The sequence below is a fragment of the Lithobates pipiens genome, unplaced genomic scaffold (assembly GCF_037356315.1).
Source record: "Lithobates pipiens isolate NorthernLeopardFrog02 unplaced genomic scaffold, aLitPip1_a1.2 Scaffold_25, whole genome shotgun sequence".
In the NCBI taxonomy this organism is placed as follows: domain Eukaryota; kingdom Metazoa; phylum Chordata; class Amphibia; order Anura; family Ranidae; genus Lithobates; species Lithobates pipiens.
This window is the reverse complement of record NW_027507787.1, coordinates 164,799,259-164,823,306: the sequence shown is the minus strand read 5'-3', so window position 1 is coordinate 164,823,306 and position 24,048 is coordinate 164,799,259. Positions and strand designations below refer to the sequence as shown.

Here is a 24,048-nt window from a genome sequence, read left to right as displayed (position 1 = left end):
CAGAGACAGACCTGTCATCTCCCTGCTGAGTAAGCGGATATCCACGGGGCGGATCAACACTGATCTGCCCTGTGTGAAAGGACCCTTAGATGTAATGGCCATTCAGTACAGTAGTGTTGTGGGCCCAAGGCAGTATGATGGTGCACCTCCCAAGGGGTGTGACCCTGACACCCTGGGATGAAAGATGCTGAATGTTGCTGGTTGTCACTGAGCTCTGGAGACCATCAGTAGGAGCATGTGGGAAACAGTAAGCACAAGTGAACAGCTCTGTGCTTCCATCTTTCAACATCCCAATAGGACTCGGCAGTGACCTTGGAGTCGCAGAAAAGAACTACGCCGAGTATCGGGGACACTTCCAGATGTGTCAATGCTAAACAGTCTTTCAGAGGCTGCACAGCTAGGATGGAGGGGAGGTAGGAGACCCAGGCCATCTGAAAAGTAAGTGTAAGGCCCTGGGTTTAGGCTGGGTTCACATATGCTGTGGCCACGGTTCACCGATTCAGGTGCGAATCAGGTCTGAATTTTTGCTTGAATTCGCACCTGAATTGGAACCAAAAATGCACGAGACCCTTTTTAAATGCGGAACGCGGCAGCCCCAGAGGTGTGTGAACCGACTCCATAGAGAGCTGGTCACACTCTCTCCTGTCATGCGAATTGGATGTAGAGGATGTGTATGAACCTAGCCTTAAAGTGGTTGCTAACCCAAAAGTATATACTGCCAGCCCCTCTATTATAGGCAGGCATAGCACACTACATGTCTTTTATAAAAACAAAGCATGTAAATACCTTTTTAGAGCTATCTTCAGGCCGGTCACGTGACTCTCAGCCGCTGTGCAGCTCCAATACATGGCTACTGCAGGATGGGCCGAGATCTCTCTCTGACGTCTGCTGGGGAGGTCACATAGCCGCTCAGCCCTTCCTGCAGTAGCCTTGGAGACCGGCCACGAGTCACATGACCAGCCTGAAGATCGCTCTTAAAAGGTATTTATATGCCTAATTTTTATAAAAGATTTATACAGTGTGGTATGCCTGCCTATAATAGAGGGGCTGCCAGTGACCATTTATAATTTTTAATTTCTACTAATATCGGTGGGGCACAGAACACGGAGCTGACAGGCAGGGAAGAAGGGGTTGAGGAGGACAGAAGAGAGGAGAGCTGCAGGTGACAGAGGTTAGGGTTCAGCAGCCATGATTATTGTGGTCAGAGCAGAGAGGGGGGACACAGGCAATGGCAGGTTAAGGCAGGTTTTTTACAGTTTAGAGAGGGGCAGATTACACAGCACAAGCATTGTGCTGTTTAATCTGCTTTAAGACAACAGGGTGTCTATTTTTTTTTTTTTGCGGGTTAACAAACACTTTAACCTTCTGATTGGTTTCTATGCAGAGCTGCACCAGATTTTGCACTCTCCAGTTCTAGTAAATCGACCCCCTAGGCTTTTAAAGGAGTTTAGAGGCAAAAGAAAAAACCCATTGATAGTGCGTCCAGGAGCAGTTTTGATGGAAAAATGCGTGACGCATGTAAACGCATGTTACCGATAAGTCTGTTTAGCGCTTGAGCTTTAATCCACTTCGATGGTCAGAATAAATGATTATTCTGACCAACGAGCATCCAAAAGTTTGACACGGCTAAACATGCCTAATGCTTTAATCGCATTTACAAGCGTCAAGAGTTTTTTTATGCCAAAATGCCACTGCCAGGAGGAAAGGCGTCTAGGAGAGACAGAGAAACATCCAGTTGGCAGGAGGTCTAATAACTCTTCCATTGCAGAGACCTTTTCACTTTATAAAATGACATTTTCTCCTGTCCACAATCTTCTGCAATGCAAAACATCGGATCAGTTTTCTCCCCAGGTGGATGGAATGCTAATCTTCCTGGTCCTTTTTCTCTAATGAAATCAGTAGATGAAAAGAAAAAAGAAGAGTCAGGTTTATTTGAAGAAATGAGCTCTGATTCAGATGACACGGTGTTCCTAATTTTATGTCACAGAATACTAAAACTACTAAATCATAATTTTAATGGGGGGGGGGGTCTCATTGTCCTGCGTCGTGTTCAGCTCTGAAGAGCATTACGGGCGAGGTAATTGCAAACATAATAAGGTGTGGAGTTACGGGGAGGAAAATGACGGGGTAATCACTAGAGATTACAATCAGGAAGGGTCTTCAGAGTGACTTTGAAGGAACACATGTAAATGAGGAATCAGGATTAGTTAGGATGGTGGGGAGATAGTTGCTGATGGGTCCTCTACCTCTATTTCTCAATATTTCTCTGTTCCTTTCTGGCCATTTTAAGGGGCTCATTTACACTGCCAAACAGTAAAGATGCAGATTTTATTTTGAAGCAGAGCTCCAGTTGGAGAGCCCCCCCAAACTTCCATCACCCCCACTACCTGCGGTACATCTTTAAAAATTCTTACGATTGGTTCGCAGTGATCATAAGGCACAGAACCACTCTGATTGGTTTTTCTGATTTTGCCTGTGATCTGCATTGTCTAATCACAGATAGTGTGTATGGGGCTTTAGTTTAACTGAGAATTGTGCAGGCGTGCGACGCTGTACCCAAATTAAATGTATGTCCCACAAATAGAGATTTCTTTTGGTGGTATTTGATTGCCTCTGCCTTTTTTTTTGCAACTGACAATTTTGAAAAAAACTAAATGTTTTACTTTCTGCTATAAAACATATCGAATAAAAAATGTAAACAATCAAATTTCTTCATGAATTTAGGCCAATATATATTCTGCTACATACTTTTGATAAAACAAAATCCCAATAAGTGTATATTGATTGGTTTGTGCAAAAGTTATAGCGTCTACAAATTATGGGATATTTTTATGGACTTTTAATTTTTTTATTTTTTTTATTGTTTTTACTAGTAATGGCGATGATCAGAGATTTTTAACGGGATTGCGGCAGACAAATCTGACACTTAGGCTGCTTTCACACTGGGGCGGGAGCAGCGTCGGCGGTAAAGTACCGCTATTTTTAGCGGCGCTTTACCGTCGTTTTAGCGGCGGTCTGCGGGCGCTAGCGGGGTGGTTTTAACCCCCGCTAGCGGCCGAAAAAGGGTTAAACCCGCCCGCAAAGCGCCGCTGCAGCGGCGCTTTGCCGGCGGTATTGCCACGGTGTCCCATTGATTTCAATGGGTAGGAGCGGTATAGGAGCGGTGAATACATCCTTCACCGCTCCAAAGATGCGGCTAGCAGGACTTTTTTCACCGTCCTGCCAGCGCATCGCTCCAGTGTGAAAGCCCTCCGGCTTTCACATTGGAGGGAAAGGGGCTGTTTTTTTTCAGGCGCTACACAGGCGCTATTTTTAGCGCTGTAACGCCTGAATACCGCCCCAGTGTGAAAGCAGCCTAAGTGGCACTTTTTTGGGACCAGTGACACCAATACAGTGATCAGTGCTAAAAAAATGCACTGTATACATGACACTGGCAGGGAAGGGGTTAACATCAGGAGCAATAAAATGGTTAAGTGTGCTCCTAGGGAGTGGTTGGTTTGCGGAAAAGTTTTATAGCATCTGCAAACTATGGGATATATTTATGGAATTATTTATTTTTTATACTAGTAATGGCAGCAATCAGTGACTTATAGCTAACTGACACTCTTGACACTTTTTGGGGACCAGTGACACTAATAATGATCGTGTCACTAATAGTGATCTGTTTATATAGGGAGATCGCCATTTTGCCTCTGTGGTGAATGATCGGTGGGTCCTGGCTGACATCGAGTCCACCGTACCCGAAGATCAGCTCCCGTTGTATATAATCACAGAAGGAGCCGGCCGCCAGCAGCCCACATGCACCCCCCAGACGTGTAGGTGCAGGATCACATACTAGATACGTGATCCTGCGCAGCAGAGCCACCTTGCCGCCGCATATGTAATTTATACAGTTGGCAAGCGATTAAAGTGAAGTTTCATACCCCCCAGCAAAGAATTTAAAGCCAGCAGCTACACATATGTGTAGCTGCAGACTTTTAGTATTAGGACACTTACCTGTCCTGGAATCCAGCGATGTCGGCACCACGGCTGATGCTTCCTTCGGCTCTCAGGTGCTACCGCCGCCATTTGTAGTAAGGGCAACCAGCAGTGAAGTTTTTCGGCTTCACGGCCAGTTCCCTACTGCACATGCGAGAATCACGCTGCACTTTCTGAATGGCCTGGTGGCGGAGGAAGGAGGAGGGGGGCAGAACTTCCGAATGATCTCTCAGAAGTGGGGATGGGTACCTGTCAAAAACTGATACCTGCTCCTCCCTCCCCCCGAATGCGGCACTGGAGGTGGGAGGAGGCAGATAATTGGAACTTCCACTTTTGGGTGGAAGCCCACTTTAAATAAACTTTAAAGCCAAACTCCAGCCTTCTCTTCAGTCTTGCACAGTTGTACAGGTTCCTTTCCGGTATTTAAAAACAGCTTACTCTGATTTTAGCTTCTCAAAGTGTGCATTAAGAGCTGGATGACATATAGCATCATCTAGCTCTTTCCTCCCCAGCCTGACTGACCCTGGCCTGCCCCTTTCATTCTCTTGATTTCAGTTCTTTCTTTTCAATCATGGAGGCTCAGCATTACATGCGGTTGGTACCTAAGGTAATCTGCATGCAAGTGCAACCTTCCTAGGAATGACTACTCCTCCAGACTAACATCCACCCATCAAAACATTTTGATAGTTGCATAATTCCTCCCAAGAGTCAGCCCATTGTTAGCATTAGCATATAGCCCCCGTTCACACTCAACATGGCTTTGAAATTGCGCTACTTCGGTCAATGTGATTTTATGTGAGGCTTGCCAAAATCTGTGCGATTTCATGCACAGTTGTCAATGCAAGTCGCACATGAAATCACCAAAAATAGATCAGGAACCTTTTTCAAATCTGTGCAAATCAGAAGCTCTCCGATTTGAACGGTTCCATAGGCACGTATAGGGTGCGACTTGTCATGCAATTTTTAACTGTCAAATTGCATGACAAATCACAGTAGTGTGAAGAGGGGTTAAAACAGAAAGCTTTTCTGCACTTTCAGCACTTTTAGTACAGGACAGCTTCACTTCATCTTCTTGGCTGGAAATGTGAACCTTGTGAATGATCTGACCACAGTTTTATGTTTTTGTTATATTTTTGGCCACAGGAAATAGAAAAGGCATGGAAGATGGTGGATACGGCCTATGAGAAGGACCAAAAAGCTAAAGAAACCATCAACTCTCTGAAAGGCGAGATTAACAATTTGTCCAAACTGGTGGAGCAAGGATCTGGGTTATCCATGGGGCAGGAGCACAGGTATAAAGCTCAAACCTATAAACAAATATCCATGGTGAACTGATCTATATTTTAGCTTTAAATGGAACCTATAGTCTTTTTAATATGTTTTAGCTTTCCATGTAAAAGAGATGAGCATATATTAAACGTGTGACGATAGGACTATGGGAGCTGCTATTGTTCCTTGGTAATTAAAATACATTATAAGTAAACACAATCATGCAACTCCCATATAAGCTTAGTGCTACTAAAGTCTAATAAAAACTAAAAATAAATACTAGGTCATACTTGCCTGCTCTTTGCAATATTACACAGAAAGCACTGTCTTCTGTTCTGGCGGGCTTCTGCTGGTCTTGCCACCTTCTCCCTGCTCCAGGTGCCTCCTTAGCAAGATGGGTACTAAGCAGGCATGCATGCATGCATACTTCCGAGCCAGGCTGTGTGTGTCCATAGACAATCGACTTCTGTTCAACCACCCTGTCAGACTTTAGCTGCTTGATCAGCGATGCAGCCTATAGCCTGCAGCAGACTTCCCCACCATCAGAATACACTGATCAATGCTGCAGGCTATAGGCTGCATTGCTGATCAAGTGACTAAAGTCTGACAGGGTGGTTTAACAGAAGTTAATTGGTAGATCAACTTCTATTCAACCACAGTGGCTATATATTGATCTAAATTCGGCTGGTTCCTGCTGAACCAGCCAAATTTCGATTGACCTATGGCCAGCTTTACACCCTGATTCCCCAATCTACTTGGTATTAAATCCGTTTTTTTTGTTTAACCTATTGGTTGAATGAAAAAAAACTGACTGATCTATGGCCACCTTAAAAATTGGAGTTTGAAGTGCAGTTTGATATGTGAGGATTCTCTATCTGTATTTGAACTATTGAAGGTTGTCTAAAAGGGGGGGGGGGGGGGGGGAATGGACTATCTCGGTACCAGCTTGGACAGAATAAACAAAGTTAGTTGTAAAAATATATAAAAAGTGTAAATATAAAAATATGTAATGTTTTATTTATACAAAAATTTAAATGTAGAATGGGTATCCTAAAATATCATAGAAACTTATACAGATACATGCCATAATACTATTTGGAAATACATCCCAACAATACATGTGTGTCACTATTACTTAAAGTAATTGTAAAGTCTTGTTTTTTCCCCATAAAATTAACAAACGTGCTATACTTACCTGCTCTGGTGCAGGGGATTTGCTATGCATACTAGCTCATTATGCCTTTGTCCTTCAGGGTGTTTTTTTTAAAAAAATTTTTAGAGAGGGGTTACTTCCTCTTTAAGCTTCACTTTGTAAAGGATACCCAATCAGATGCAAGAAAATGTAAAAAAAAAAAACTAAAAACTTTTTCTGCTTGCACATGATTGGATGATGAAAGTCAACTTCACCACGTTCACTAATCTACACTTGTAAAGTGCTAAGTCTAGTTGTTTTTAGTAAATCCACCCCATTGCTTCCTGGGATAGCTGTGACGTAGCAATCACAAGAGCATAAAAAAATCTGAAAAGTAAGGATATGAATCATTTTTTTGTATTGCTAGCTTACAATAAAATGTGTCTTCTAGATCCAAGGTCTTTACTCTAATGACAAAAATATAATAATATAGGTGAAAAAAAGGAGATGGGAAAAAAAACCTATAAATAAAATATGACCCATGAGGGAGACGCCGGCATTTATACTGAAAATATCAAAAATAATAACATTAAAAGTCTGTCTGAGGCTCAACCTCTAATAACACAATTTGATAAAACTGGAGAGTGAAAAATCTGGTGCCGCTCTGCAGCTCTGCATAGGAACCAATCAGCTTCCGGGTTTTATTGTCAAAGCTAAATTGAACAAGCTGAGATTAGAAGCTGATTGGCTACCAGTTTTAGTAAATCCACCCCAGTGTGACAATGCAATCCATGCAAGACCTCTACTGCCTATATAGGCTTTTTTTGTTATTATTTTTAAATATAAATATATATATATATATATATATATATATATATATATATATATATATATATATACATTTTTTTAACAATTTGTGTAAGAGGGAGGGGTTGCTAAAATAAAAAGGTTGAATCATTGGGGTTGATTTACAAAAGGCGAATAGACTGTGCACTTTGGAAGTGCAGGGGCACTCTGCAAGTGCAGTTGCTCTAGACCTTAGTAAATGAGGTGAAACTTCACTTTGCAAAGAATACCTAATCACATGCGAAGAAAATAAAAAACCAAAATAAAACAATTTTACTTTGGATGATGGAAGTTAGTAAAGCTTTCCCTCATTTACTAAGCTCTGGAGAAAAATGCTCTTGCAGAGTGCACAGTCTGTTGCCTTTAGTAAATCCACCCCATTGAATTCAATTTAACTTTAAATACTTTATAATGATTTTTTTTTTAAACTAAAATTGATGTAGGAGGCCATGAGAGCTCATATCTAAAAACTGTTCCTAATATTTATTCTTGCTTCTAACCATAGCTCTTTGAAATTTGTATTACACATCTTCCTTTTATGCAGCTTTTTATCATTTATTGGCCTTGGTTGGAGCACATGCCCAGTAATTAGTCCATGTATTTCTGTAGCTGTCAGTATTAAATAAAGATTTTTTTTGTAATATTCCAGCTAAGAAAATCTCATAGGCCCTAATTGAGTTTCATAGGTTTTATTTATTTTGTAAAACGTAGAAAAGATAAAAAGCTCTTTCAGTCTAGTTCCCCACACTGGAGACTAATAAGAAGAAGTAAACAAATAAATATGAAAAGTAATCGAGAACAACAAAGATGAAGATTTAGGAGTGACCATGTTATGGGTCATGTAGAGTAGGTAAGTCTCGGATTATTAAATTTAGAGAGCCAATAGCTGAGCTATTTTATCTAAAAAATCGCTAGTTTTCCCTTATCACACCAGTCTTTTCATATAACACAGTTTTTTTTTTAAACAGAACCAGAAATGCTTATGCAAAAATCTGAATATTCAGTGTCAAAGACCAACTCCACTTTAGTTAAAAAAAAAAAAGAAAAAAAAAAAAAAGAACCCAGCATCACTATAAACTGTACCAGAAGGTTTTCAGTTTGCAATGTAAAATGTATAAATCTTTCTTAATGTCAGATTATACATTTTTTTGGGATGGTGTTGTATGTTTTTAAATATTTATGGGTTATATCCATGGGCATTGTACCAATAGGGCTAATTAATGCAAGCCATATATGCAGAAACCAGTTGAGATTTGATCCATCTATGAGCAGGATGGGTACAACCAGTCTGTCAGATTTTTTACATGTGATTACTGACGGTGGCTATTGCTGCTAGTAGTAATCATTGTGTTCTACTGGCCAGGAAGGCTCCCTGTGCCCCCCTGCCAGCAGAACATAATAGCGCTGCAGGAGGCATTCTCCTATTGACACAGTCAGTGTTGATATGCCTCCTGCAGCGCTATTGTGTTCTGCTTCCAGGGGGACACAGGGAGCAATCAAGCCATTTTCTTCCCTTCTACCCATGGTGGAAGTAAAGAAAATCAAATCATCTATGGGCTGCTTGAGGTGACTGCCACAAGTGGCAGTCTGGGGGGAGGGTAGCCCTACAGTCAAAGTATCTAAAGTGGGGAAAATAATGATTTGATTTGGGTGGCACAGTGGTGTAGTGGTTAGCACTCTCGCCTAGCAGTAAAAATGGTCACTGGTTCGAATCCCAACCACGACACTACCTGCCTGGAGTTTGTATGTTCTCCCTGTGCCTGTGTGGGTTTCCTCCGGGTGGGTACTCTGGTTTCCTGCCACACTCCAAAGACATGCAGGTAGGTTATTGGCTTCTGTCTAAAAATTGGCCCTAGTATATGAATGGGGACCTTGGATTGTGGGATCCTTGAGGGTAGGGACCGATGTGAGTGTGCACTGTACAGGGATAGGGAAAATTGTGGACACTCACTCAGGTTGGACTGGTGTCTTTATTCAACCTTTCTAACTATGTAACTATGATCCCCTGCAGATTTTGTAAGTTTGCCCACTTACAAAGAAATGTAGGGTCTATCATTTTTATCATAGGTATATTTTAAATGATAGAAAGAGAATATCAACCAAGAATCCAAAAAAAAACACATAATGCAAATGTTATAAATTGAGTTGCAGTTCAGTGAGTAAAATAAGTATTTGATCCCCTACCAACCAACAATAATTATGGCTCCCACAGACTGGCTACAGTATGTGCTCACGTGGTACACAGATTAGTCCTGTTAATTTAAGAAGGTGCTCCTAATGACAACTCGTTATGTGTATAAAAGACACCTGTCCACAGAATCTTTCTTCCATTCAAACCTCACCATCATGGGCAAGATCGTAGACCTGCACAAGGGTGGAATGGGCTACAAGACCATCAGCAAGAAGCTTGGGGAGAAGGAGACAACTGTTGAAGTGATTATTCCCAAACGGAAAAAATGCTAAATAACCATCAATCGCCCTCAGTCTGGAGCTCCAAGCAAGATTTCGCCTCATGGGGTAAGGATGATCATGAGAAAAGTGAGGGATCAGCTGAGAACTACATGGGAGGATCCTGTGAATGATCTCAAGGCAATTGGGACCACAGTCATCAAACAAACAATTGGTAACACAATACGCCGCCATGGATTGAAATCCTACAGCACCTGCAAGGTCCCCCTCCTCAAGAAGGCGCATATACCGGCCCGTCTGAAGTTTGGCAATGAACATCTGAATGATTCAGAGAAGGATTGGGAGAAAGTGCTGTGGTCAGATGAGACCAAAACTGAGCTCTTTGGCATTAACTCGACTCGCCGTGTTTGGAGGTAGAAAAATGCTGACTATGACCCTAAGAACACTATCCCTACAGTCAAGAATGGAGGTGGAAATTTTATGCATTGGGGCTGTTTCTCTGGTAAAGGTACAGGCCAACTTTGCCGCATTGAGGGGCCAATGGATGGGGCCATGTGTTGTAAAATCTTGGATGAGAACCTTCGCTCGGCCAGAACACTGAAGATGGGTCGTGACAATGACCCAAAACATACAGCCAAGGCAACAAAGGAGTGGCTCAAGAAGAATCACATTAAGGTCATGAAGTGGTCTAGTCAGTCTCCAGACCTTAATCCTATTGAAAATGTATGGAGGGAGCTGAAACTTCAAGTTGCCAAGTGACAGCCAAGAAACCTTAAGGATTTAGAGAAGATCTGTAAAGAAGAGTGGACCAAAATCCCTCCTGAGATGTGTGCAAACTTGGTAAGCAACTACAAGAAACATCCTACCTCTATGCTTGCCAACAAGGGTTTCTCCTCCAAGTACTAAGTCATGTTTTTCTTGGGGATCAAATACTTATTTTACTCACTGAACTGCAACTCAATTTATAACATTTGCATTATATTTTTTTTTCCTGGATTTTTGGTTGATATTCTGTCTCTGTCATTTAAAATACACCTATTCAATTCTTTGTAAGTGGACAAACTAACAAACTCTGCAGAGGACCAAGTCATTATTTTCCCCATGGTATACCAGATATTTTGTACTTACTGCAGCTCAGTAACGCCCCTTATACACAGGTCAATGTTACTGAGCTGGATGCTAGGATGCTGGTGCCACCTACACTATGTAGCGCAAACCCTGCAAGGGCTGCTGATTTGTGTCCCAGGTTCTTTTCCCACTAGTGTAACTGCAGCCAGGCAAACAGCAACTTTCACTCCTCTGGCTCAATAAACAGTTTAAGGGTTGCCTTTTTAAAGTGTATTGCAGTTTGACTTGGATGGGGCTTAGGGAAGCTGTGAAATACTCCAGAACACTGAACAGGAATGTGAGGACACTCTTCCCTTCAGCAGTAGGACTTAGAGTGGACTGCACTTGGACACCACAAGAAATTTGCCAGGCAAGCCTTAAAGCAGTATTAAATCCACGTTTTTTTTTTCAATTAAAATAACAAACGTTCCAGCATCCCAGCAACCAAAGAGCTTGCCGCAAAAGCAGGGTGGCATCATAGTGTCAATAGGACACAGTATAGTAGGATCACCAGAAACATTCAAAAGCCAGTACAACCTCAGATGGATGTCCAGGATACCAAAGCAACCCATCCACAATTCACCAAATAAGGGCTCACAGCACCACCTGTGAACCTGCAACTGCTTGATAATTATCCCCTCGGGGGCAGGTCCTGGGCTTACTCATGTTGAAGGAGAACCGGTTCTGGATCGGTGAGTGGTGAGTATGCAGGAGCCAGCTCCATTGGGCAATGGGCAGCCACATATATATATATATATATATATATATATATATATATATATATATATATATATATATATATATATATATATATGAGGTGTATGAACCACAATTAAATGTTTTCCTGGAATTCAGCTTGAAATAATTCTAACTGTAGAATTGCGTGAGAAAGTTTGGAAATACGCTAATGTAAATTCAAGCAAGTGAAATGAATCAACTTGTTTGTTGGCTAATAATCACCTAATAGTAAAACAGAGGTCTAAAAACATTCTCGCCATCTGTAAGCAGAATCCCAAAACTCGCAGGCTTTATTAAGATTTGAACACTTCATGTGAACACTGACACTCTTGCATAAATTGTATATACTTTTTATATCACTTTTATAGTTTGAACGAGTTACTGAGTGTCAAGGAGGAGCTGACCAAAGAGAGAGACCAACTGCTATCCGAAGTAGTAAAGCTGCGTGAGAATCTAATGCAAGCGGCCAATCAGCAGCAAGAGGCTGAGAAACGTAAAGAGGAGGTGGAGCAGAACATGTCTCAGGTGAGACCACACATTTGTATAGGTAAAGCAGGCCATAGACGAGTCGAAAACCAAATGTTCTATCGATCGAAAAACGAAAATGTTGCATACGATTGTGCCATACATTTTTTTCGTCTTTCTAAAGAAAATGCACCATGTTGGGTCAGTTACATTAGATTTTGGTATGAAAATCGCGTGTCACAGCTGGCACACTAATGATGTGAAAAATGAACGACCATGAGTTTCGTTCGGTTTTCGACTCGCCTTAACCATGAGCTTTGCAGAACCAGGCTGAGGTTTATGAATTCCATGGTTGAGTAATGATAACTCTTTCTTCTGTTCTATATTCCAGTATCAGCAGGAAATACAGGTGCGTCAGAATGAGGCGTCTCGAGAAGCTCGGAAAAAAGAGAAGCTGGAGAAGGACCTGAACAATGTGCAGACTGAATTGGACAATAAGCAGTCCGAAATTAAATCTTTACAGCAAACGATACAGAAGAACAAGGAGGAGCTTCAGAAACTGGAACAGCAACTCAAAGAAACGAAGGTGAGTGTTCATTATCCATCCATAGCTGATTATTGTCATTATTGACTTATAAAGATATTGATTTATATAACATAAATGGAAGTACTGTACAAAGCGAATCTGCCTAGAGACGCATAGACCTCAGATTATATTACACTTGAATAACTTCAGCTCCCGTACTTTTATATTTTCCGCATGGATCAGACTCATTTTTACATTCCACTATGGGCCTGTTTATTTGGCAATAACTTTGTCATTACATAAGATAACAAAGTAATACAGTGTCCTGAAAAAGTATTCACACCCCTTGAAATTTTCCACATTTTGTCATGTGACAACCAAAAACTTAAATGTTTTTTATTGGGATTTTATGTGATAGACCAACACAAAGCGGCACATAATTGTGAAGTGGAAGAAAAATGATAAATGTTTTTCAAAATGTTTTACAAATAAATATCTGAAAAGTGTGGCGTACATTTGTATTCAGCCCCCTTTACTCTGATACCCCTAACTAAAATCTACTGGAACCAATTGCAAGAAGTCACCTAATTAGTAAATAGAGTCCACCTGTGTGTAATTTAATCTCAGTATAAATACAGCTGTTCTGTGAAGCCCTCAGACGTTTGTTAGAGAATCTTAGTGACCAAACAGCATCATGAATGCCAAGGAACACACCAGACAGGTGAAGGATAAAGTTGTGGAGAAGTTTAAAGCAGGGTTAGGTTATAAAAAAAAGTATCCCAAGCTTTGAACAGCTCACGGAGCACTGTTCAATCCATCATCCGAAAAATGGAAAGAGTATGGCACAACTGCAAACCTACTAAGACATGGCCGTGCACCTAAACTGACAGGCCGGGCAAGGAGCGCATCAATCAGGCACTGTATATAGTAAGCCAAATGTAAGGGATAATGTCTATAACGGGATTGTACATGGAGACAGCATATGGACACTGGTCTGGGATGAATGCTATAACAGCAATACCAAACTACCAAAATCAACTCTACCTTCATAGACGTAGGTCCACAGAGGTACTATCAATCTCTAAGGATTCATTCACATGTGCTTTGCTCTCTGATCAGCATTCAGATTGTTCATTGGACAGTGTTTGACAGGCAGTAAGCATTGTATCGCCTTCTCACCACCTGCTTTAGCCCCTTAAACCCTGCACAAGCATGCCACAAAAATGTGCATTGCATCCGGTTGAGGGATGCTTGCGGAGCAGCCCCATTCAACAGGTCACGTTCAGTGAAAACATAAAGAGGGATCCATAGATTACATATACAACATTTTTTTATTAGTAATCTATGGTTCCCTCTTTATGTTTGGTTCCTTATTGCGAAAATAATCTGGCAAAGAGGTGTACCTGGTAAAAAGGATACCTCTCCTGCTGTTCGTGCTGCTGACCTCTGCTTGGTTGACAAGCAATCGTCCTCTGACGTCTGCTGGGAAACCAATACTTCCAGGAGTGTCAAGCTACTGTTTTCCCTGCAGTGCACAGGGACTGCTCCCACTGATCTCCTGTATGGCTATATAGGTCTGCAAGAGGAATCTCTGAGGACTTCGGGATGGGGAGGGAACATCAATGTGATGGACCCCGTACTCAAGAGGGGTATGCCTGCCGTATAAGCTTCCCTTGCCGGGTACCAGCATGATACAAGATTCCTTAACCCACCCTGTCACTTGTCGAGACATCAGTGTAGGGTGGTAAGAAACATACAACTTTTTATTCAAACATAGGCACAAAGAGATATACACTCAGTGGATAATCCCCCCTTCTTTGCATAATGGCACAGGCAGGGTAAACTACATTCAGAAACAAGAGACACAGGTATATTCAAACTTTTTAACAGTAGACAATCTTTAGTTTAGGAAGGGCTGTTGGCGAAATCCCCCCCCCCCTCCTTTAGCAACCAAGAGCTGACAGTGATTTCATTAACCCTTAAGCTAATCCACATATACATCCCATATTAGTTTGCTCCCAAGCCAGACAGAAACAATAGAACAATGGGAAACAGCCACTTAACAATAAACACATAACAACCCCCACTCCACCTCAAACTATCTAGCAATGGTCTATCAGATACTCTTACAATATTCTAGCAATATGAAAGGGGGCGTTATTTATCTATCTTCATATATTTCTTGAGGATATTCTTCATAAATATTAATGTTCCCCTTCATTCTTTCAACACAAATCACAGATATGACATATCACACATATAAGCCCCAGGATAACAGGAGTAAAACCTGTGTGGTTGTACTGGGAGTCTGATTAGTGCAGACCCGTCTGGGGTTCTCGGTCACCCTATACCCCTAATAGACACAGGGTTACTCACTTAGGAGGGACCTGGTGAGCAGAACAAGGAGTTTCCCGACCTCTCTAAGGTAAGCTGGGATCCACGGGCACGGGCTGGAGTCTGCTGGGAAAACGACACTTCCAGGAGTGTCAATGTACTGTTTTCCCTGCGGTGCTCAGTGACTGCTTCCAACTGATCTCCTGTATGGATATATAAGTCTGCAGGAAGAACCACTAATGACTTCAGGATGGGGAGCGAACATAAGATCAAAATGTCAGCTGGAGTCTGCTGGGAAACCAACACTTCCAGGAGTATCAATCTACTAATTTCCCCGCAGTGCTCAGTAGTTGCTCCCATTAACCTCCTGTAACCTGTAGTGATATGTAGGTCTGCAGAAGGAACCACTGAGGACTTTGGGATGGGGGAAGGGAGAGGGAGGAGGGGCAGGAGATCAAAGTGTCAGCTTCCCAGCACAATTTGGAGGACAGAGCAGCATTCAGTGGTGCAGGCAGAGTTTTAAGTATTTACAACCAGTAGATCTGTTATGTCAGTTTAACTTTCCTGACAGGGTCGCTTTAAGTCTTTCAAACTTGGAAAGAAATGGGAAGCAGATATTTTCTCGTGATAAAATGTTACAGAACAAATGTTAGCAATTAGTGTACTAATTATTACAAGCACGCTACTAAAGATCACTAATTACAACCATATCTGCAAACCGCGAAGAGCGCGCCGGTCGGATGTGCCGCTCGGCGTACAGCTGGCGAGGCACTTTACCGGTTATACTCTCGTTTACAATGATTACTGTGACATGCGGGCTCCACTTTGGCAAATGTACATTAAATATTTAGCTGCCAGCTGCTCCAAATCTCAGTTTTATTTTCTGAAAGGCGCAGGAGAAATTATCTTTATTCAAAGAAGGAACTGTTCTTGGAGAGCTATTGCATAACATAGGGCACTGTGTAGTTTACTTTTATTTATTCTTTTACTTTTTAGTTTTATGCTTGTTTAATTAGATCATGTCTGACATGAGCAAATACTACATTTACCTATAACCTTAAATATTCTTTTTACCCCTTCATGATGGTGCGTAAACCAACCGCCTGAACACAGTATTGTAATTTTGACATGTGTTAGTCAAACTGTACATATCATTGCAACTACTTTATATATCTAATGTGGTATAAATTTTAATAAATATTTCCTAATTTATTTTTTATTTTTTTTACTTATCAAATGAAAACTGTCACAAAATAGTTTTAAAAAGTGTACCTGTATATTTCTTTCTATTATCATAACCTCCCGTGAAAGAACAACCTAACAATCGCATCAATACCTTATATGTGTATATTATTTGTTGTTTGTACCTGTAGTAAGGCCCAAAACAATAGTGCACATTTTGCTTTTTTTATGCTACCTAAACACACTGACTGTTCATAATACTGATACTAAATTAACCACTCGACCTCCTGAAGATTTACCCCCACTTCATGACCAGGCTATTTTATGCGATGCGGCACTACGTTACTTTAGCTGACAATTGCGCAGTCGTGCGATGTTGTACCCAAATAAAATATATGTCTTTAGATTTTTCCCCCCCAAATAGAGCTTTCTTTTGGTGGTATTTGATCACCTCTGCGTTTTGTATGTTTTGCTCTATAAACAAAAAAAAAGGCCAACAATTTAAAAAAAATTATATTTTTTACTTTTTGCTATAAAACACATCCAATAATTTTTTTTTTTTTAAATCTAATTTTGTTCATCAATTTAGGTCAATGTGTATTCTGCTACATATTCTTGGTGAAAAAAATCCCAATAAGCATATATTGATTGGTTTCTGCAAAAGTTATAGCATCTACAAACTGTGGGATATTTTTTTACATTTTTCACTAGTAATGGCGGCGATCAGTGACTTATATTAAGACTGAGATATTGTGGCAGGCAATTTTGGACACTAACTGACACTTTTGACACTTTTTGAGCCCCAATGACATTATTACAGTGATCAGTGCTAAAAATATTCACTGTAACTGTACTAATGACACTGGCTGGGAAGGGGTTAACATCAGGGGCTATCAAAGGGTTAACTGTGTGCTCAGCCTGTGTTTTAGTGTAGTGGGGGAGGTGCTGGGTTTGCTAAGGGAAGGCATGTATCCATGTCTCTGCTTTTCAGGAGCACAGGATCCGTGCCTTCCCTACTGACAACGGCGATCTGCCATGTTTACATGGGCAGATAGCAATACTGCCTGTGTACTGAACAGTCCGGCGGTGGAGGCGGCTGGGCTCCCACTGTTTGTGATCACAGCGGGAGCAAAGCTGCCAGTGGCACGCATGTGTGCGCCATACCTGGAAGAGCCATCACGCGTATGTATATATACGTGATCTGTCACACAGGTGCTGCCCTGTAGCAGTAAAACTGCTGTGGGGTGGACCTGAAGAGGTTAAACATTTTTTTTAATCTTCCCTAAAATACACTGACACTGACATTTGACCCTAACCTTGACCCCAATTCTAACCCTGACACTGACCTAGATTAAACCCTGCTTTAGCTATTTTATCTTTATTTACTATGTTCTCCTCTAGCAAGGGGAAAACGATACAATGTATTATATAATGTATCTTGTACATATTACAGTGTATCTTTTTCTTTGCCCAAGAGGAGAGCACATCACAGGGGTAGAGTTACTGATCAGAGGCTGATTGGGAACTGGGCCTCCTGGTTCCTGATCGGTAGTACTGACAGCTTGGTTTATGTGCTAATGCTTCAGGTTGGGTTCATACCGCAGCATGCTCTGGCTCACAGCAGGAGTCCGGGGGGGCACCATTCACAGTTTTACGACAGATTTCAGCTCGAATTGGCTAAATTGGGACCTGAAACGGACCAAAAGACGCACAGGGCTCCTGTGCAATTCGCACCAGAGCCGCTGCGGAGATGTGTGAACCGGCTCCATAGAGAGGCGGTCACAATTTCCTGCTATGCGAATTGGATGCAGGGAAACCCGCATCCAATTCGCATAGGTGTGAACCCAGCCTCAAACACAGCAGCACATATATGCAACCCCACAGATAAAGATTCACATCCAGGAGGCCACATATATGCATAGGCATATGCTTGGCAAGACAAAAAAAACCTGACAAATACATTCCAGGGGCATCAGAACAAAAGATGTGCAAAGCAACACCCTGCAGTTATCTTACAGTTTGCTTTAGAAAGTAGCCACAGCCAGAGTAGAAAAGCCTGTCCCCTGTCAGCCACCTGCAGAGGAAGATCCCTGCTCGGTGTGTGGAAGCAGCAGTCTCTCTGCAGAGGCAGTCTAGCACACCCCTGCTCAGTGAAAATTAGAGCTCTGTAAACAGCTTTACTTATACTCGCTGCTAATTGGAGGCTCTAGCTCTGACTCCCAGGGGGCATGTCAGACCTTTGCACAGACACCGCTGCTTCCACAGTGGTCCTTATCTGCAGCAAACTGGAGTAGTAAGGTCAGTCCCATGCCAGCTTCTTGCAGAGAATGACCTTTGTTCTGTGTGTAGAAACAGTGGTCCCTGTGTGTAGAAACAGAGGTCTGACTGGATCCCTGCTGAGTCAGAAGCAGAGTTCTGCAGTCAGCAAAGCTCATGCTCACTGTTAATTGGAGGCTTTAGCTCTGACTAACAGGGGATGACCTCTGCAGAGAGACCACTGCTTCTACACAGATTGCAACAGTCCTTCTCTGCAGAAGTTTGGGACATGCTTTTCTACTCAAGCTGCGACTGCTAAAGGGTGAGCCTTAGTCTCAAAACTAGGGATGTCAAGTCCTTAGTAACAAAGTGAAACCTTTATCAGTGACATGCACAGAGGAGGGTTGTCTTTTTTTTTCTCACATCAGGGAATTTGTAAAGGGAAAAAGGAAAAACAACAAGCAAATGCTTCAGACTGCCTCCAACTACAAAACATGTACTGCACTGTGAATAAGCCCATTCTGCCTACTTACTTTTTTTATGATTGCCTTCCCCAGATCCTGAACGAGAGAGTCACCAAAGAGCTGGAGCAATTCCAGATGAGAAACAACAAACTGCAACAGGACAACGAGCAGCATGGCATCACCAATGAGCAGCTGACCCAGGAGAACCAGCAGAAGCAACTGGACTTAAAGGTAAAAATGTCCCCAATGGCCTCATGTGTTTCTGCATGCTTAGCTTTCTCTGAAATACAATTCACTATGGATCGCTTTTCAGAGACCCAAGTGTGATCTTAGCCTAAGTATACAATAAAAAACATATCTATAGTCAGTGCAGGGGTCTTAGGATTTGAAAGCTGCTGCCTTCTACTGGGATTGTTTAGAGCAATTCTGATTGGCCATGTGCTGGCATGTGTCCTCTTTGACCTATCGGAATTTCTCTGATCAGTCCTGGCATCGCTAAGTAAAGAAGGAGAAGCGTACCAGAGCTTTCAAATCCTGGACCCCTGCACTAGCTGTGTGAACAGTGAAAGCTAATCATCCATGGAGATAGCAGGGATCGGGTTGGGGTGGAGGGTAGGATGTACATCAGGGGTAGGGATCCTTTTTGGCTGAGAGAGCCATGAACAATATGTTTAAAACTAAATACAAGTAAACGTGTTGGTCTTACATAAAATGCACACATTTAAAGTACAAAAAGTCTCTGAATTAAACAATCAGGTGTTCTTTATTAAGGGATAAATCACAGAACAAAGTTGCCGAACATGACATGACCTCTGAATTCTTTTTAATAACGTTGTTATGCTGTTGCTAACCAATGATGAATAAAGTACTTCTTACCATTAATGCGACTTCTGGTGATGCATGGTTTTGCTGATGGCTTTGTAGTCTGGTTGATACATGGTGAGGTTAAGCTTCATGAAGGCATTGAGACTTCCATCTGTTAAACGTGATCATAATTTTGATTAATTATAACTGTAATGTAGAGCTGCACAATTAATCGTCAAGAATCGTTATCACAATCTTGACTAAAGTGTTTCACAATTCTTTCTATGCAAAGAATTCTCTCTGCTCTTCTGAAGCCACAGCCCTCAAAAGAAAGGAAGAGTCTGCCAAGAATCAAAACATTCTTTATCAGTTGAACTTAAGTATAAACATTGTAACGATTTGTTAATGGAATAGACTTTGTGTGTAAGTGAAAAAAGTTTAACCACTTAAACACTAAATCTTTTTCTGACATTTGTTGATTTCAAGTTAAAATCGATTTTTTTTTGCTAGAAAATTACTTAATTGCTAGAATCATTATCTTTTTAGTCTTAGCAAAAAAATCGTGATTCTTATTTTGGCCAGAATCGTGCAGCTCTGCTGTAATGTCATCATCTCCCCCACTGTAATATCCACGTCATCTCCCCCACTCTAATATCCATGTCATCTCCCCCACTGTAATGTCCACTTCATCTCCCCCACTGTAATATCCACGTCATCTCCCCCACTGTAATATCCACATCATCTCCCCCACTCTAATATCCACGTCATCTCCCCCACTGTAATGTCCACTTCATCTCCCCCACTGTAATATCCACGTCATCTCCCCCACTGTAATGTCCACGTCACCTCCCCCACTGTAATGTCCACTTCATCTCCCCCACTGTAATATCCACGTCATCTCCCCCACTGTAATATCCACATCATCTCCCCCACTCTAATATCCACGTCATCTCCCCCACTGTAATGTCCACTTCATCTCCCCCACTGTAATATCCACGTCATCTCCCCCACTGTAATGTCCACGTCACCTCCCCCACTGTAATGTCCACTTCATCTCCCCCACTGTAATATCCACGTCATCTCCCCCACTGTAATATCCACGTCATCTCCCCCACTGTAATGTCCACTTCATCTCCCCCACTGTAATATCCACGTCATCTCCCCCACTGTAATATCCTCGTCATCTCCCCCACTGTAATATCCATGTCATCTCCCCCACTGTAATATCCACATCATCTCCCCCCACTGTAATATCCACGTCATCTCCCCCACTGTAATATCCACGTCATCTCCCCCACTGTAATATCCACATCATCTCCCTCACTGTAATGTCCACGTCATCTCCTCCACTGTAATGTCCACGTCATTTCCCCCACTGTAATATCCACATCACCTCCCCCACTGTAATGTCCACGTCATCTCCCCCACTGTAATATCCACGTCATCTCCCCCACTGTAATATCCACGTCATCTCCCCCACTGTAATATCCACGTCATCTCCCCCACTGTAATGTCCACGTCATCTCCCCCACTGTAATATCCACGTCATCTCCCCCACTGTAATATCCACGTCATCTCCCCCACTGTAATATCCACGTCATCTCCCCCACTGTAATGTCCACTTCATCTCCCCCCACTGTAATATCCACGTCATCTCCCCCACTGTAATATCCACGTCATCTCCCCCACTGTAATATCCACATCATCTCCCCCACTGTAATATCCTCGTCATCTCCCCCACTGTAATATCCATGTCATCTCCCCCACTGTAATATCCACATCATCTCCCCCCACTGTAATATCCACGTCATCTCCCCCACTGTAATATCCACGTCATCTCCCCCACTGTAATATCCACGTCATCTCCCCCACTGTAATATCCACATCATCTTCCTCACTGTAATATCCATGTCATCTCCCCCACTGTAATGTCCACGTCATCTCCCCCACTGTAATATCCACATCATCTCCCCCACTGTAATGTCCACGTCATCTCCCCCACTGTAATATCCACGTCATCTCCCCCACTGTAATATCCACATCATCTCCCCCACTGTAATGTCCACGTCATCTCCTCCACTGTAATATCCACATCATCTCCCCCACTGTAATGTCCACGTCATCTCCCCCACTGTAATATCCACGTCATCTTCCCTGCTGTAATGTCCACGTCATCTCCCCCACTGTAATATCCACGTCATCTCCTCCACTGTAATATCCACGTCATCTCCCCCACTGTAATGTCCAAGTCATTTCCCCCACTGTAATATCCACGTCACCTCCCCCACTGTAATGTCCACGTCATCTCCCCCACTGTAATATCCATGTCATCTCCCCTACTGTAATATCCATGTCATCTCCCCTACTGTAATATCCACGTAATCTCCCCCACTGTAATGTCCACATCATCTCCCCCACTGTTAAAGTCAAATAAAGTGTAAATGAGTGTAAATGAGCCTCACACAGTCACCTCTGCTATGCAGAATCCACTTGTTTAGTGGAGAATCTCTCCACTGAGCAAGCGAATGACAGGTCCTTGTCTGCTCTGCTATGCAGAGCTGACACAGACACAGCCCCACTCTCCTCTATGGAGATGGAAACGATCCGCTGGACAGATGAAAAATAGGACCACCATCCTTCTATTTTTGCCAGACAGATCGGATCTGATGGTGGAAGGTATTAGCGGACATGTGTCCACTGACATATGCCACTCCATAGAGGACAATACAGGGTTCGATCCGGTCCGCCTGATAAAAACTGAGTTGAGAATGCAGCCTAGGTAACAATTATAAGCCTGCAGGAGAACCTGCTGACTCCCATTTTCGGGATTATTTACTGGCAGCTCTGGGACCTTATTTGGAAGGTGTCTGATTTGAGCAGCTGGCTTCACCGTCATGTTGGTGGGTTTTAAAATGTATGAACTCTGCTGATAACCCCATCATGATCTTGTTAATCAGTCTAGAGAAGATGAAGTCAGCCAGATGAGGCAAGAGATCTCCAAACTTTCCAGAGCCAGAGAGTCCATACAAAGAAAGTACAGACAAATGGAAGAGCAGAAGATCGAGGTGGAGCAACAGAGGGAGACCCTGAAAAATCAAATTACTGGACTTGAGAGAGGTATAGTTATTCCATTCTTATATTCTGCTTGATTGATCTGGACAAGTAGTGGATAATATTATGTAGCTGGGTGTGGCAGATGCATGCAGGACACTTTCAAGTCTTTTTCTTTATTAAAATTTCTTTATTACAGTTTTTTTTTTTTACGGAGTCGGGAAGGATTAGATCACCATCAGGTTGGAATGTAGCTGTATCACAAACCATCTGCCCTTTGCTCAGGCATGCAGGCAGGAGGGTGTGCTTAGCTGAGAAAGCCCCTCCACCTCTACATGAAAGAAAAAACATGCCAGTGAAGACCCTTACATCAATTTGGCCTAGGCCAAGAACCAGGAAGCAACTGAAGAAATGTAAAAAAAAAAGTTTAAAATAAGTAAAAAACAATATATAGTCTAGTTACCAATGCCGGCAGCATAAAGATTAAAAATAGTTCATGTTGATTGAGAGAGTTTAGTTCTGCTTGAGCCCTCCTCACACTTACATACTTCTCCACTCTGAGCACTGGTGTCTCTCTGTATGCCAACTCAGAGTTGGTCTTAAAGCGGTTCTAAAGTGAAACGTTTTTTTTTAGCTTAAAACGGAGTTCCACCCACTTAAAAGTCAGCAGCTACAAAAAGTGTAGCTGCTGACTTTTAATAATCAGACACTGGCCTGTCCCACGGTCCAGCGATGCGAGCGCACAAAGCCTCGCTCTTCTCCCTCTCCTCTCCATAACACCGTCATTTTAACTGTTGGCACCCAGCTGTGGCTTCACAGCCAGGAACGCACTGCGCATGTGCGAGCCGTGCTGTGTGCTGTGAATGTCTGGGCAATCTTCTGAGACCTGTGACATGTCCCAGAAGATTGCAGGGAGGGAGGGGGGGGGGAGAGGTGATCTTCCTTCCAGCGCTGCGGCACCAGGGGAGGAAGTGGGAGCGGAAGGCTTGTAAAAACAGGGTACCCGCTCCTTCCTCAAAAAAATGACATGCCAAATGTGGCATGTCAGGGGTCACCAGCACATAAAGTGGAAGTTCCATTTTTGAGTTGAACTCCGCTTTCATGCATTCTTTTCATTAAGGTGACAAATGCCCCACTACCACTACCTTCTACTTCCCCCTCATCCCTTAACACTTTTACCTGACTCCTGTCGGTGCTGTCTTGGCTATGGCACTTCTTCACTCACTTCCTGCTTTCACAGGAGACGCTGGGTGCAGGGGGAACTATAGGCTCTCAGTCAAATTCCTGTGAAGAGGTAGTGGGGGCGTGGCTTACCAACTCTTTGTGTGTGTATGGATGCACACAGCCGGCCCGGGAGCGTGTGCTTGGGTGCCTCCTTAGCACCTGGCTTTCTAAGGAGGCACCCAGAGGAGGAAGGAATGGACAGTGCCAGTGGGGGACTGCCAGAAGTGGGGGTAAGGGACCCTACTGCCATAAAAATGTGATAC

The 24,048-nt window shown here is 42.6% G+C and overlaps 1 protein-coding gene across 1 annotated transcript in view; it reads left to right on the top strand.

Moving 5' to 3' along the window:
• CFAP58 (cilia and flagella associated protein 58) overlaps positions 1-24,048 on the top strand; it is a 109,598-nt gene that overhangs the window by 9,261 nt on the left and 76,289 nt on the right. Inside the window, exons 3-7 of the mRNA XM_077455088.1 lie at positions 5,122-5,270; positions 11,848-12,004; positions 12,336-12,530; positions 18,800-18,937; positions 22,468-22,627. Coding sequence (XP_077311214.1) covers positions 5,122-5,270; positions 11,848-12,004; positions 12,336-12,530; positions 18,800-18,937; positions 22,468-22,627 — 799 coding nt within the window. The remainder of the gene's footprint in view (positions 1-5,121; positions 5,271-11,847; positions 12,005-12,335; positions 12,531-18,799; positions 18,938-22,467; positions 22,628-24,048) is intronic.